This window comes from Apium graveolens, chromosome 6 (assembly GCF_009905375.1).
Source record: "Apium graveolens cultivar Ventura chromosome 6, ASM990537v1, whole genome shotgun sequence".
In the NCBI taxonomy this organism is placed as follows: domain Eukaryota; kingdom Viridiplantae; phylum Streptophyta; class Magnoliopsida; order Apiales; family Apiaceae; genus Apium; species Apium graveolens.
The window spans coordinates 128,352,272-128,369,954 of record NC_133652.1 but is presented as its reverse complement, the minus strand read 5'-3'; the positions used below and the strand labels follow the sequence as shown (position 1 = coordinate 128,369,954).

At 36.8% G+C, this 17,683-nt stretch overlaps 1 protein-coding gene across 1 annotated transcript; it reads left to right on the top strand.

Moving 5' to 3' along the window:
- The first annotated feature begins 14,840 nt into the window (after positions 1-14,840).
- Positions 14,841-15,287, top strand: LOC141665440 (uncharacterized). The gene has a single exon (XM_074471423.1). The coding sequence runs from the start codon at positions 14,841-14,843 to the stop codon at positions 15,285-15,287; it is 447 nt and encodes a 148-aa protein (XP_074327524.1).
- The last annotated feature ends 2,396 nt before the right edge of the window (positions 15,288-17,683 follow it).

Here is a 17,683-nt window from a genome sequence, read left to right as displayed (position 1 = left end):
ATTCTCAGCTTCGAAGATATGGTTATAATTGATTATGAGCTCCGGTTGTGTGGTTAACTACCAAACATGAAATGTCCATTTAAGGACAGATGTCTTGAGTGGAAAAGAAAGAGTGAATATCATTAGGATTATCAGGGAATGAGTAAAAGAATTTGAAAAGTTAGAAATTGAAGATCAGGTTTTGATCCGGCTTCTGGGTTATACTGATACTTACTTTGTTGTTGGGTATCAAAGGTTGTATTAATATAGATGATTGATGTTGACTTCTCTATGGAATGTTGTGAGCATCAAAGTTCATATTGATATCTAATTTGATATAATAGCAAACTAAGTATTTGTACCAAGAATTCGGGTTTGAATAAAGTTATGATTCATTCCATTTCAGATTAATGTTTCCTTTTAGATAGTAAAAGATTCTCTCGCTCGATGAATATACCTGATAGTGATTGAAAAGAAATTGAAGTGTACTACAAAGTGGTGAGTTAAATTCAATTGTCGAGATTTTTCTTTAATTTTTAGTTTTTAAATAGATATAGGACATTCGAAGCAGAAGACGCCATGAACTCAGTATATCGGGCACAGATAAATGAAAGGTGCAAGAGACCGATTAAAAATTCTCGAATTTGATTAGAAAATGATCATAGGCCAGACTAACCGAACAGAAGGAGACATGGAAAGTAAAGTAGAACAGTCAGTGAAAATAAAAATTTCATGAACACGAACAATTAGAATTGGAAAGAAAAGAAGGTTAGTGTAAATTAAGTTAGTCCTTTGAAATGGTGAGATAAATAAAATAATTGTGAATGAGTTGGTCTTGTTATCACAGGTATAACGAGTTCATAAGACATTCATGTGTGTATGACCATGAGGAGTAATTTAGCTCCAAATGTATGAAGTAAAGATTGAATTAGGTGTTGCATAAGCAACTGATAAATTTGATGACGGTAGGGGACCGTTGAATGGTGATTAAAGTGATGAGTTCTGAGAAATTTTAAGTAAGATACTCGAAAAATAGCATGGTCTGTTCCTTAGCATGATTCTGAGGACAGAATCCTTTTAAGGGGGGAAGGATGTAACGTCCGGGAAATATTATGTAATTATTTTTATTAATAAATAATTATTAAGTGATTTTATGTGAATTTTGGTGAATTATTTGATGATGGATAATAATATTTGGATGTTTATCTCTGATAAAATTTAGACATTTTAATTTTTAATTATCCAGAATTAAATATAGATAATTTTGGTATTTTTCTAGAAATTTTTGGATTATTATATGATTTTATAATAATTTATAAAATTATTAATGATTATTTTTACATAATTATAAAATTAATTTATAGAATCAGAAATCGTCCCACTTCGACCGTTTTTGCATTTTTGCGTTTTTACAATCCGAAATTCTTCTGAAAACTCCTTCCTAACCTAATCTAATAATTCTGAACACTTTTCGTGTTTTGACTTTTTCGATCCGGGGTACGGTTTGATCCGTACGAGTCCTGGCGTGAAAATTTCGATACGCTAATTATTTTATAGATCGATAAAAATTCGTATTCTCAAAAGGCGAGGTATTATTATCTCATTTTCGTGTAAAATGTTTTATAAGTGGCTCTGTTTTAATATTTATCCAAATCTGGTACGAAAACCGTATCGTCTTTATAGTTACTTAGCGGCTAAGTAACCTATTTTCAGATCCGATATATAAATATAAATATCGAATTATCAAATAAATAAAATATGGGATAGTTCGGTCAGTTGTGTGTTGTTGTATTATTAATTGGGTGTAATTTGTTCAAAGCAAGGATTAATTTTATAATTAATTATTGAGTTGTATGAATTTAATTCATTTTTAAAGTAATTTTATTGAATATTTATTCTTATAAATGCTAAAATTGTTTCTAAAATTATTTTTGTTGTTTTATAATTTCATTTATTATTTTTAAGAGTTTATAAAAATTAAAAATCAATATTATATTGATTATTTATCCTTTAATTATTTTCTGATTATATTTAATTGTGAAATCATTATTAAATTCCTGAATGTTTCATAAAAAATATTAAAATTTTATTTTTGTTAAGTTTGGAACATTTCAAGATTTTAAAAACTATTTCGGAAATTTTCTGACTTTTATTTAACTGCATAGGTATTCGTTAAAATTGTAAAATACGGGTCAGATGCGCGTTTCAAAATTGATTGTTAAAATTATAAAACGTTTATGATGATTAGTTTTAATTATCTCGAGAATTTTTAAATTTATTCGAATAACTTTTCGGGTTAGCGTTTCTCATAAATTATTTATTGACATCTACAATTGCGGTACAAAACAGGATAATATTGGGAATAAAATAGAATAAAGGAAACAAAACAAAAAGAAAAAAAAACAAACACAACAACAGATAATTTCCAAACCCCCAAATTCATTCCCCTGCACCCCTTTCTTCTTTTTATCGGGTTTTCTCTCGGGTCTCTCTCTCACCTCCAATCTCTCCTGAATCTCTTCTTTATCCCTCTTCTTCTTCTCGTTTTTTTTCTTCTTTTCTCCTGTTAATCTCTCTTTTTCTCCCTGGTTGCGGTTCCATGTTCCTTTCTTCTCCGGCCACCGTATTTCTCCGGTAAGCACTGTCGGCTTCTTCTTCTTATTCCGGCTGCTTTAGCTATTTCTGGGTTGTTCTGTTTCTGATTACTCTTGTATGTATATATGCCTCGTGTATATATATACGTGTTTCATGTTGTATGTTCCCCTGTTTGTTCTGTTGATTCGGGCCTATTCAGTTTTCGGTGACTGTCACCGCCGCCCGCGCATGTGGCGCGTGATGGTGGCGTGAGATTTTTCGGTTGTTTCCTGTTGTTGTACGCGCGTGTTGTTCTGATTAAAATTTTTATTGAAATTATTTATTTTCTGCAGGAAAACGAATTGATTAATATTTTGTGAAATAAATTTATTCGTGTGAGAATAATTAAATAATCGGTGGAATTTATTTGGAAACCCGAATAATATCGGGCACCAATAAATTTTACCGCTGTTGGCGATGAGCCTCGGCGAGCCGACGGTGGACTGTGATGACGCGGTTCTGAGTCTTAATATTTTAAAATAAATCATTTAGTTCGTAGAGTTATTCCAAAACGAAAATATTTAATGAAAATGTTAAAGTTGTATCGAAAATCGAAATGCATAATTGAATTGGTGTTGGGAATTGTGGAATTGCGATTGTTGCTGTTGTGTTTGGATGATTGTGATGGTTGTTGATTGGGATTGACGTCGAACTGATTCGACGGGTAGGCCAATAAACAAAGGAAACACTGCCCGATTTTCGGGAAATAAATTCCGAAAATACGGGAACGTAACCTATAATTATCGGAGACGTCGAATAACCATATATAATTATATTATATGAACTTAATTATGGTTGAGACATAATAATTTATAAATAATCGATTACCTGTTTTTCAAAATGACGAGTATATGTATTTTCTGAAAATAAATACCCAACCGAGTTTGGAAAATGTGAACCCTAATTGCTATGTGTATTTTAATAATACATATAAATATAAGTTGGGTTATGAAATCGTATGGGTTGTATAAGATAACGATTTGATGTTAAGCTTAAGCGATTATTTGAATTAGGTTATTTCAACCCTGTAGGTCCTAGACGGAAAACCTGAGTATCAACATCAGACTAGAAATGATCTAGTGATTAGACGTCGAGATCAATGAAGTTCCAATCGAAGAACCTGAGTGTTGGGATCGTATCCAAAATGTGATAGTAGTTTGATGATAAAAGCTGAGCGTTCAAGTTGAACTAAAGTCAATTAGTGATAGCGGTTAAAGCTTATCGAGGCAAGTATTCCCGAACTTTCTTTTAAATACTGCAAGTATTCCTGATTTTTCTTTTAAAATACTACAATTATTTCTTCGTTCCTATTCTAAGTTCAGAATAGTTAAATGCTTTACATTTCACTGCAATTACTCTGATTATGCATGTTCTTTTCATTATTGTTCCTATAATTCGATTGCTCTCTTGAGCAAATACCTATTCTTTCGAGTTATTTGCGAACCCTGAATTGAGTTGTTTTGAATTCAAAATGATTTGACATCAAAATACTTCACGGGATGGATAGTGATATTTTGGGGATTGAGTTTTACTAAATCCTAAGGACCGGGACATGACCGGTGCCTTGAGATGGGCCGTAGTGCCTGGGGACCCGACTGGATCTATACATGTAGGTATAGATCTGCACTGTATCTTGATTGATCAGCAGGATATAGATGCGAACTAGTGTCCAGTCTAATTTGTTGTTGATAACCATTAACGACATTCTCTCTCGAAAGGTTTCGTGATTCCAAAACCGGACAAAACCCTGATTCAGGAGATAAATCTGGGAATCGCTTGTCACTTTTGGATTTATAATCAAAGGCTGGTGACAGCCAACGTTTATTCGCTCAACTCACTGAAATAAATAGAATTGTTTAAAATTATTTAAAGCTTTTGTCCGGAAAATTCCTTTGATATTAATATTTGAAACTCAAATTATATACTTGCTGGCCATTTTTGGCTCACTCTTGCTTTAAAATTCTTATTTCTTCCAGAAGCAGATAATGATAAAAGTGAATAGCTTTTGATAGACATCAGAAGATAGGGAAATCTCCGCTGCGAGAGGTCGAAGATGTTAGAAGAATAAGACAAGAGCATTTGTGTAAAGGTATTTACACTCGTATTGTAGTTGTTGTGAATTGTAGAAGGTTATATTCTTGTTTCATACCATAACCTGTAAACGATCCGTATTCAAGGGGTTAATTGAATATTCTTTTATTTTATGTAAAGATTATTTCGTAACACCAAATCTTGACCCCGGATTTGGGTTGTTACACAGAATCCTTTTAAGAGGGGTAGAATATAACGACTGAGAATTTTTGCGAATTAATTATGTGAGTAAATTGTAATTATATGAATTATGTGTTGTTATATGAGAATGGAAATATTTAAATAAATATTATATTCCAGTTTGAGGTGTCAGCTGGTATAAAGAGAATGATTATGAAGCGTAGTTGAAAACGCTCAGCGTCGGGCCGTCAGTCGGGACGCGACCCGTGACACGAATAATGAATATTAGTAAAAAGGAAAATTTTATGATTAAGTATATTTTATTACGATACGTGATATGTGAATCTATATTGTAACTATTAAGGTGCATGATTATGTGATTATATGCTTGTATGATATTATTTAGAATTTTAGAAAATAAGAAGTGCATTAATTACTATTTATATAGGTTATAAATGCATTTTTTATACTTTAAGAAAAATAGTTTTTAAAATTATTTTTATTTATAAATTTCGAATTTGATTTTATTAAATTCCTAAAATTCTAAGCTATTTTATGATGTCACTCTTGTAATTTATAGATTTATGGTTTTATTTATAAAATGTATTCTTTGTAATTAATTAGATTAATAATTATTAGATTACCTAATTGCCCTTGCATGTATTTCCACTCACAATATAAGAGAAGGGTAGTTATGTCATTTACCACCCCACTATCTCATTTCAACTTAGCCAAATGACCACATCATCCTTGCATGCATTTTTGTGCTGGTAGTAAGAGAAGGGTAAATTGGTAATTTTAGAACTCCACTAACTTTTGCACATGGGAGAATCAAATAAAAAGCTTTTCATTCCACTCACCACTTCACTCATCTCATTTTTTTCCACTCTCTCCCCTCTCTTCTCTCTTTTCTCTCTCGGCTCTCTCCCTCTTTTCTTTTCTCTCTCTCACCCGAACTCTCGCTCTCTCTTTCTATATCCTACATGCAACATCAAATCCTACTTATAATTCAAAGATCTTGCCATTTATCTTCATCCTTTTCAATTCTCTATCCATATACTCTTTGCATGTAAGCATTTAAGGAAGTTTTTGCATCAACATCTCTTGGTTACATCTAAGAAAATACAATTTCTTAGTGTATGACCTTAAGAGAGAGTATAGTACATAAGTTATGTGATTTTCTTGGTTTGTTTTGGAGATAGGTTCGACTTTTGCTATTAAAAAGGTGGATTTTGATTTTGATTCAAAGTTTACAAAGGGTTTTGGTACAAAGATTTGGTTTTTGGTTCGAATGAATGAGTTTTGAAAAAGGGTTTTAATGTTCGATTGGTTTTGATGATATATATATATATAAACCTTTATTTTTGAGTTGGTTTCTTTGCATGCATGTGAAATATTAATTATAATCAAGTTATATTTTTTTTGGTTTGGAAAGAAAATGGGTTAAATGATTAGATCATGGGTTTAATTAAGTTGGATTTCTGATTTAGAGTATTGCATGTTGAGTTGATTGATTGCATGTCGATTCGACAAGTTGTTTTATTGTTAATTTGGTTATTCTTTAATTTGGAAATATAATTTGGTTTATATTAGATATGTGAGTAGATAAGTATGAATAAGTTAAGTTTTGATTATTAAAAGCATGGATTTCATTCGGTTTTCAAAGGAATAAATGACTGGATTTATGAATGTTAAGATTTTGTTCAAAAATATTGTTTTGGTTCGGTTTTTGATTTAAAAAAATGATTTCAAGAACTGTTCTTGTTTGGAATGGATTAAAATAGGTTTAAATTGTAAATGGAACCTTGCATGTCGATATTTGATAAATTTTTTGTGTTTTATTGAAAAAGCTGAATGGTATATGGTATTAAAAAAGGTTATTTCAAGTTGTTTGGTCAATTTGATTCTAGAGTCTAATTATATAGTTTGTGTAAGATTGATTTGGTGTTTAAAAGATGTTTGGTTAGTTGCATGTCATGTTAAGTGGTTGCATGTTGATTTCTTGGCTTGGTACCATTTGTTTCGGTTTGAATTTTATAGTTAAAAATTAAGGAATGGTTGTTTGGTTGTCGAGTAATTTAGATCATAATTGTTTTGTTAAGATATAGATTTAAGTAGACAAGTATATACTCACTATGTGTTATATGAGTACTCTATGATTATGCTTGAATATACGAGTTAAGTATATAAGTATATACTACTAAGTGCTATGTGAATATTCCGTGATTATACTCGTGTATATAAGTTAAGCTTCAATGCGAGTTGGGATAATCGTTAGACGTTCTGGGAACGTCGAGTGTGAATAAGTATCTAATTAGGGATTATGTTTTGGATTGTAGATTCAGATAGCGAAGGCATTCAGGATTGTAGATTCAAATAGTGGAGGCATTAAGGCTAGAAAAGGGAAATGAAACTTAGGTGGCAGTAGTTCAGCTTCAATAGTTCAGTTTTAATTTCAGTAAAGCAGGAAAGCGATTTAAGGCAAGTAACTCTGCCTTGTCTTATGAAATGATATTGCTAATGCCATGATAAATTAGTGATTCTTTTTTTTATACATCTGATACACCTGTTATTGATTTTTGAGAAACCCTAATATTGATTCTTGTGATAACTTGTTCTTGAATCCTGTTCGACCGTTACAACCACTTGATTGATTCATACCCGATTACATTGCCTATTTCCTTTGTCACCCTATGATCTCGTAAACCCTAAGAGAACCTTTATGAATTCCCTTGCGAAATGTCTTGAGTAAACTGTATTCTTCATTAACCTGAATACCCTACAATAGTCCCTTAATATATTATATGAACCCTAAACCACTCATAATTTTGAATTAGTTCTTTTGGAAACCCTGATCTTAATAACATTCCCTCATTTTAGACAACCTGTCACTTGAACCTTGACAATACATACACTTGTTATCTTGTTCTTGATCAAGAACCCTTTGAATTGTAATAAATTAATTAAAAAGGAATTGGATGGTATTTTCTAATAAGGCTGAGGCGCCAGTCACTGTGATAATTTATAAACCTCAGTAGCGGGGAACCTGATGGTTTTATATGGCCAATGTGTGTTGAGGATCCTCAATAGTTGTGAATCACTTGTTATGCGGTTCAGAGCTTTAATGCAGGCTGATCATCCCTCATTGCTCATAGCGTCATGAAGATTTCCAATTCCATTCACTTATTAAAGACTTGAGCTTTTATTTGAGATTTCATATTGTTGATTTACCTTCTGATATTGTTATTAATCATATAATTGATTCCCAGAGTTGAATAGATTCTTGTTTTCCACTTGAAAGATCCTTTGAGATCCAGTTAATGATTTGTGATTAATGTCAGCTTTCACCCTATCTTGAGCCTTGATTCCTGAAAGCCCAAACCTTTCTTCATAACCCTTTCATAGCCCAAAGACAGAAATTTGCCACCTAGAGATTTAAAGTATAATGCCTTAAAAGAGATTTTGGATAATTATTATTATTGCATCATAGAACTGTCATATAGTTACTTGCTGAGCTTTTTATACTCATATATTTTACTTTGTTCTAACCTTGGCAGTTAAGCGAGAAGATGGCCAGACTTAGGTGCACTGCTCGTAAGAGCGTACCTGGTGGCCCCTACCGTGTCGTAGGCTTTCAGATGCCATAGCAGGTAGTACAGGATGTGTGAGCAAGCACTTTAATTGGAAAGTTATAAGGATACAATGGTTTATCTGTCGGTTCTAAGTCGGAATCGATTGTGTAAATTAAATATTATTTTGGGCTGTAATATATATTATCTGGTTGGTAGTTGTAATTTTGTCTCAAACTTAATCCTGTTTAGATCCTGTTATTAGTTAATCAGAGTTTATGCTTATTTATTGTTATTTTATTGGTGCGTGAGTCCTCATTTCCTAACCCCGAGATTGAGGGCGTCACACGCAATACTTCTAGCGAAGCCATAATTTATAATATTCTTAATTTCTATGAAGCAAACAAAGGCATCACTTACTTGGAGTTGCCTAATATCCTAGGGAGGACCAAATCTGCTGTTCTGGGCCATTTAAAAGATCGGGTCAAAGGCAGAATAAAAGGTTGGGATAAAATCTTATTGTCAAAAGGTAGAAAGGAAACATTGCTAAAAACAGCGGATCATGAAGTGCCAAATTATGCCATGAGTATGTTTTTACTCTGCTATACAATGATATAGAAAGACTGATGTCAAAGTTTTGGGGGAAAGCTATGCTAAACAGGGGAAAAGGTATAAGTTGGATAAGCTCGGAAAACATGAACAAAAGAAAGACCAAGGGAGGACCGTGTTTCCATAAGCTATTCAATTTTAACATAGCCTTATTCGGCAAGAAAAACTTGAGGCTCGTAGTATATCAAACCAGCTTGGTGGGAATAATTTATAAGGCGCGACACTACCCAAATATTTCATTTATATCTGCCAAAATTGGCAACAATCCAAGTTATATTTGGCGGACCATTCTAGAAGCTCAGGTTTTACTAAAGGCAAAGGCGGTACATAGAGTTGGGAATGGAAATAACGTAAGCATTATGCACAATCCCTGGTTACCAAAGGTGAAGAGTACTTTTGTGCAAACATTTCATGAGGCTATATAGGGGGAAACAGTGTCAGCAGTACTCATGCTCACCGTTCAGAACGAGTGGGATATCTATTTAATAAGGGATATTTTTCTGACAATGATGTCAATGTGATATTGTCAATTCCTCTGAATAACACTGATACGGGCTCATGATTCTGAAAAAAAACTAGGGTACTACAACATGACGAGTTCATAAATGTTGTTATAAGAAGCGGGAGAGCAAAAAGATGTGAATGAAGTTTAGCGAGTTGGAAGAAAGTATTGAAAATGAAGATATCACAGAAAATAAAGATATTTCTTAGAAAGCTATATTTCAATGTCTACCCACAAAAGAATAACTTATAGTGCATAAAGTTAATTTAAATCCTTATTGCCCAGTATGTAAAGGAGAACATGAGACTATATTTCATTTTATCGTCAGGTGCCCTTTTGTATCTCAATGCTAGAGTCTCACAAGTTATGATTTTAACATCCAAGACATTGATAACTTCTTTTCGTGGGTGATAAGGATGGTATAACAGAATGCAAAGGAAGAGTTAGAAAGGATTATCATGATATGTTGGCCTTTGTTGAAGAATAAAAATGACTTGGTATGGACTCAAAAAGGTAAAGAATCGATAGAATTGGTAGAAGTGCGCAAGATAGACCTTGGTATGGACTCAAATAGGAAGTGCGCAAGGTAAACCTTGGTAAAGAATATAATGACTTGGTATAGACTCAAATAGGATTGTCATTAACAATAGAGAAGTATGAAAGATAAGTCATTTAATAATTATCTTGGGTATATGACCCAAGCAGATGGCTATAAGCATTGGAAACGACCACTGGAAGGCATGGTTTAATACTGATGCCGCCTTGTTAGATGAATCCAATAGTCACAATTACGCTATGATAGCAAGAAACCACTTCGGAGAAATTCTGGAGGGAATGTCGAAGTGCAAGCTTGATCAGCTAGATCCAGAAATGGAAGAAGCTATGGGTGTTAAAGAGGCATTGAGTTGGGTTAAACAGAAAATGAGTTCAAAAGTGATAATTAAAATGAATTGCCTCTCAATTGTTTAAGCTATTCGATGCATGTCAAGGTGCCTTTGGCAAAGTGATTAATGAGTGTAAAAAGGTGCTAGATTCTTTAAAAGAACATAAGGTTACGTTAAATTTTGTTAAACGTTCAAGGTTGCTCAGTATATATAGCGAGAAACTCAAGTTCTTTAGCTGAGCGTGTTTTGTCAGAGGGTGATACATTTTCTGACTTTTTGCATGTAATAATGGATGGGATTTGAAATATTTATAAGATAATCCTTTTTCAACAAAATAAACTAAATATTTTTTATTAACCTAGCTAAAAACTTAAATATGTACTATATTTTATATCAAAATAAAAATTTTCACTAAAATTTACATATTATATAAAAATTACATAGATGATGAGAAGCACCATGTAACTGGATCATGAATGAATTGTCAAAGTAGTCATCTGAAGTTCATTCTCATCTTATCCAAGTACACATTTCAGGGCTCATGTATATATTTTGTTAAGTTACTATCAGTCCTAAAATCTCAAGATTTTAAAAATTGGGCTTATCAGAATTGTATCTCATATCTTAACATCTTCCTCACTTGAAAGCCCGTTTAATCGGGTTTGCACTTGGCAGAATCGTATCTCATATACTAACATCCCCCTTACTCAAAAACCTATTTATTCGGGTTTGAATAGTGGATCACTAGGAGTTTTGTATCTTTTTTAGGCTAGCATCTGGTCAATTACTACGCGAGATCTCGTCTCATTTTTGGGCCCACCACGGTATAATATTAATATTTGCAATAATTATTGAGAATATTGGAGATAGTAGGGTGATTCCTCCCACCAGCCTCTAGGAGATCCTGATGATCCAAACCCACCATTCACTAATGAGATAATGAAATCCCACATCTCAAGGAAGTATAAGATGCCCACCATCAAAGCATATGATGGTACCGACGACCTTTCTAATCATGTCCGGACGTTCGCTAACGCCCTATTGCTACATCTCATGAATGACGCTATTAAGTGTCAGGCCTTTCCTCAAACCCTATCGGGTATGGCTTAAAGGTGGTACAACCGTCTGCCCCCAAACTCTATTGGATCCTTTAAGGACTTGAGCCAAGCTTTTTTATCAAGCAGTTCATAAGTAGCAGAGTACACGAGAAGAGTTCATCCTCTCTCATGGGCAGAGTCCAATGAGCAAAAGAGTCCCTGAGAGAGTATCTGAATCGATTTACGAAGGAGGCTTTGAAGGTTCCTGATCTTAACGATAAGGTAGCTATGATAGCCCTACAACAAGGGACTAGAGATGAGTTCTTTAAGATGTCACTGGCTAAGCGCCCTCCCAAAAGTATGTTGCAGCTCTAGGATAGGGCCGAAAAGTATATCAAGATGGAGGAGAGTATGAAGAAGACGGCTGTGAATAATGAACCTACTGGAAACAATAATCGAAAGACAGATCAGGAGTACGATGCCAAGGACAAGTATCCATGAATTGGCAAAAGCTCTGACTCCTCCTCTTCTAAGAAGAATCAGCAACCAAGGTTTAATGAATATGCGAGGTTGAACGCTCTAAGGAGCCATATTCTTATGGAAATTGAGAAGGACAAAGATTTCAAATGGCCGAAGCTACTATGGGAAGACTTCGAGAAAAGAGACAAAAGTCGATACTACAGGTTTCACAAAGATGTTGGTCATGATACCGATGATTGTAGGCAACTCAAGGATGAGAATGAGTATCTGATCCGAAGGGTAAATTTCGGACATATCACCAAGGGTGAAGAGGCCGGAGGCCAAAAGAGAGATAATGATCGAAGAGAAGATGATCGAAGAGGTAACGACAGAGATCGCAACTCACAGCCTCGAGGGCCGGTAATCAATATGATCTCGGGAGGTCCTATTGCAGCTGGTACTACAAGGAACTCTCAAAAAGCTTATGTGAGAGAAGTAATGAGTATAGTTGGAGAGCCATCTAAGCATTCTAAGTCAGATATGACACTTGAATTTGCTGACGCGGACCTTGAAGGTTTGAAATTTCCTTAGGATGATCCCCTGGATATCACACCGATAATTGGAAATTTTCCTGTTGTGAGGGTCCTAGTGGAAAATGGAGCTTCCATTGATTTTCTATTCCACGACACATTCATAAGGATGGGCTACAATGACTCTCAACTAACTCCATCTGACGCACCCATCTACGGGTTTAACCATGTGGAATGCAAAGTTGAAGGAGCGATACAACTTCCCGTGACTATTGGGGAAGAGCCCAGGGAGGCCATACAGATGTTGAACTTTCAGGTTGTTAAGGCAGCCTCTATTTACAATGCCATCATGGGTGGAACATGGATCCATGCATTCAAGGTCGTACCCTCAACCTACCATATGGTACTGAAGTTCCTAACTAGGAACGGTGTTGGAGAAGGAAAAGGAGATCATAAAATGGCCCAACGTAGCTATGTTGCAGCCCGATGGAACCGGGGGCATGTCCTCCCCATAGAAGACATGGATGTCCGAGAGAATGACGAATTGCGAGGGAAGCCAGCCGAAGATTTGGTCCCAATTCCCATTAGACCCGGAGAAGGTCACGTATATTGAGGCTTCTCTGGACAAGCCCTTGAAGGGCCAAATGATAACTTTCCTACAAGAGAACAGTGATGTGTTTGCTTGGATAACAGCAGATATACCTGGGATTGACCCAAACCTTATGACTCATAGGTTGAACGTTGACCCGACTCGAAAGGTTGTGAAGCAGAAGAAAAGAACTTATGCCCCTGATAGACTGGAAGCCATTAAATAGGAGGTCGAGAAGCTTTTAGAAGCTGGTTTCATTGAGGAAGTGCAGTGGTTGGCCAACCCCGTAATGGTTAAGAAGAGCAATGGGAAGTGTATGATATGCATTGACTTCACTGACTTGAATGATGCTTGTCCCAAGGACTGTTACCCCCTGCCGAGGATTGTTATGCTAATCGATGCCACTACTGGACACGAGATGCTAAGCTTTATGGATGGCTTCAGTGGTAACAATCAGATTAGAATGCATAAGGATTACACCCCCAAGGTATCTTTCATAATGGTCTTTGGTTTATTTTGTTATCTTGTTATGGCTTTTGGATTTAAGAATGCAGGAGCTACATACCAAAGATTGGTAAATAAGATATTTGCCCACCTAATTAGGAAGACCATGGAGGTCTATGTTGATGAAATGTTAGTCAAAAGCATAAGCAAGTCCGATCATATTAGTCACCTCAGAGAGGCATTTGAAGTGCTGAGGCACCACAAGATGATGTTAAACCCATCCAAGTGTGCTTTTGGCATTGGGTCTGGTAACATGGTTTCTAAGAGGGGAATAGAGAATAACCCCGACAAGATCAAAGCCATCCTAGACATGGAGCTACCACGCTCCATCAAGGACATTCAGAAGCTGACAGGAAAAATCGCAGCTCTAGGAAGGTTCATCTCCAAGTCTGGAGAAAAATGTTTTCCCTTTTTCAAAACCCTTAAGAAGGTGAAGAATTTTTAATGGAAAGCTGAGAGCTAAGAGACCTTTGAAAAACTAAAGAAGTACATGACTGAAGCCCCGCTGTTGGCCAATCCAAGTCCGGAGGACACCCTTTATTTGTACCTCGCGGTATCTGAACAAGCCGTGAGTGTAGTCCTCGTGAAGGAAGAACAGAAGCTCCAGAAGCCTGTATACTATATAAGCAAGGGGCTCCATGGAGCAGAGTTGAATTACTCCACCACGGAAAAGTTTGCTATTGCTCTCATCACAGCCTCGAGGAAGTTGAGACCATACTTCCAGGCTCACAAGATCGAAGTCCTGACGGACCAACCCTTGAGGAACATTCTTCATAGCCCAAAGGCCAGTGGAAGGCTCATCAAGTGGCCAATTGAGTTAGGAGAATTTGATATCAAGTACAATCCTCGAACGGCCATCAAGGCTCAGGCCTTAGCAGACTTCGTGGTCGAATGCACCATTAACGACCAAGAAGTCGGGGGGCAAGAGATAGTAACCCCAGAAGGAGGAGAGAAAGAGAAGGATAAAGAAATAACCCTGAAGGAGTATTGGGTTCTCCAATTTGGCGGGGCGTCCAAAAAAATCTAGTGGTGCATGCCTAGTTTTGCAAAGCCCTGATGGTTTATGATTGAGTATGCTTTGAAGTTGGACTTTCTAACTATGAATAATGAAGTAGAATATGAAGCGTTGATAGCCGGCTTAATCTTAGCTAGAGCCGTGAGGGACAAAATCCTGAAGGTCCTTGGAGACTCAAGATTTGTAGTTGCTCAAGTTAATGGAGAGTTTGAGGCCAAATATGATACTATGGCCAAGTACCTGAGAGTCGTAAAGGGAATAATGACTCAGTTCGATAAATGGTACGCATAACATGTTCCGAGAGAGGAAAACACCACAATGGATGCCTTATCCCAGTTCGCCTCATCCGAAATCGAGAACTACCAGAGAAGTATCTACTTCCAGGTCTTGAAGACCCCTACTATTCATGTCATAAATCTGATAGCACCAGTTGGTGTAATAAACTGTTGGATAGACCCGATAAAGACCCACTTAGATACTGGATGGCTCCCCGATGATGCCCAAGAGGCACACAAACTTTCGGTTAGAGCATTGAGATATTCATTGATTGAAGGCCATCTCTGCAAAAGGTCCATCATTGTTCCATATCTGAAGTGCTTGAGACCTCTTGAAGCGGAGGAAGCACTTAAAGAAGCCCATGAAGGGATTTACGGACAACACTTAGGGGGCAAAACCATCGCTCACAAGATAACTCGGTTGGGATTTTACTGGCCAACTATGCTGGCCGATGCAAAGGCTTATGTGAAGAAATGTGACAGGTGCTAGAGGCACGCTCCAATAGTAAAATAATCCCTAGAGAGGCTTACATCTATCAACACACCCATCCCTTTTGCAATGTGGGGAATTAACATACTTGGACCATTTCCTGTAGCATCGGGAGAAAGGAAGTTCATTGTAGTAGCCATAGACTACTTCACTAAGTGGATTGAGGCTAAGGAACTATCCAAAATAACCATCAAGCAGATTACCCAATTCTTTTGGGGGAATGTTATATGCCGATTTGGAATCCTACGCATCCTTGTCACGGATAATGGGAAACAATTTAATAATGCAAAGTTCAGAGAGTACTATGACGATAACAGCATAAAACTTCGCTTAACCTCGGTTGCACATCCTCAGGCAAACGGGCAAGCAGAAGTTGCTAATAGAATCATCCTTGATGGACTTAAGAAGAGGGTCGAACGCTTGAGAAACACTTGGGTGGATGAGTTGCTGCCTATACTATGGGCATACCGTACCACCTGTAAAGTGACAACTGAAGCTACCCCATTCATGCAGGCTGATGGAGATGAGGCCGTGGTGCCCCTCGAGATCACACATGGATCCCCTAGGATCGAATCTTACGAACCAAAAACCAATGAAGAAGGCATGAGGCTCGGTCTCGATCTCATTGATGAGGTCAGAGATGAGGCCAACGCCCGCAGAGCATCACTGAACAGCTTCCCTCTATTACAATAGAAGGGTTAAAGAAAGTTTTTTGAAGTAAGGAGACTTGGTTTTAAGGAAGATTGAGGCGTCAGGAGTCGGGGAGAAAGGAAATCTAGCCCCTAACTGGGAAGGACCTTATAAGGTCCGGAATACATTAAGACAAGGATCCTACAAGTTAGACCCTAAATGATGCTGAAGTGCCCCGCACTTGGCATGCTTCAAACCTGAAGGTTTATTATGTTTAGGGCCTTCACTACATATTCCTAGTACTTATTATTAAGTTTATGAATAAGGTCGAGGAAACCATCTTATGTAAGGGTTGAATCCATTTTTCAGAGATACTATCTATCTATGCAAGTTTATTTCTACCATCTTGTCTACTAGTTTATTTAAGAACGAGCATCTGAAGAATGCAAGTCCTGAAGAACCAATTTTCAAAAATAAAAGACAAGTTTGAAATGAAACTAAATGAATTGCATAGATAGGGATCCCGAAGGATCATGAGTTAAAGTCCCGAATGACCAATTGATTGATACCTCATGCGAGGAGTCGAGGGCACAGGCCCAGAAGTTTTTCCGGATGGGTCCATTGTGGGTATCTCCCCAGGACAAGATAGAAGACTCAGATCAACCACATCGGGGTACATGCCGTAAGAATCAGAAACTCCCATTTTCCAGCTTAGAACCATGTCAACAGGCCGCATCTCATCATCATGCTCATCCATCATCTGAGCGAAGGATGAGGATCTGTGATATGAGACCATGAGGTCTTTCCACTCCTTTTTCCTCTTCGCCTCAGCTTTGGAGCCTTTCTTCTCCAGGGCTGCAACCTTGCCTTCCGCTTCATTCTCCTTGGACTCCCACTCATCTAAAGAAATCTTGATTTTATTCATAGAGACCTGCAGCGCAACATAATCGCCTTTCATTTTAATAGCCTGAGTAGAGGACGCCGCAAAATAGGCGTTGGCCTGACAAGGAACACATAAATAGAATTAGAAAAAGCTTAAGTAAGAAAGGTCGAGTCCCCGAGGAGTGATTCCTATAACATTTTTCAAGTTCTAAGGAAAAGTGCACTTAAACGGAAATTTATAGAAGGAGAAGTGTGCCTGGTACAGGGCTTGAACCCCCAGCATCTCGCCCTCGAGAAGCTTCTCACCAGAAGAGACAAATAGGAGGTCAGGAGGAGTAGTGCAGTTTTTCGACCACTCAAGGGCAAGTCCCGGACTGCTGAGTATAGAGTCAAAAGGGGTCCTTGCATTCACATCAAAGTCCTTAGTCCTCTTCTGACCGGATCCTAGTGCCTCAAGGAAGACAGGGATCTTATAAACATGGTTGGCCTTCTTGGCTGCATCTTTGACCATCCTACCCGTAATAGCATCTCTCATGTTGACATTGGCGTCGAGAGCCTCAGCAACTGAAAGAAGAAGAAATGAAAGCAGATATAAGAATAAACTTGCAGAAAGTCAAGGAAAAATAAAAATAAAAAACCTCTATAGGGAGGCTGCTAAGGCCAACTTCAACGAGCTTGGTTTCTATTACGAACTCCCAATAAGGGGTTATCCCATCATCATCAATGAGGAGGTGTCGGGGTAGAAGCTCAGCATCCGAAAGATTAAGAATGTAATGAGAACTATTAACTGGGTTGCTGAAGTCAGTCTAAAGTACGTCCCCCAGTCTCCACCCTTCCATTTAATGACCACAAACTTCTTGTTCCATTTGTGGTTTGAGTCATGA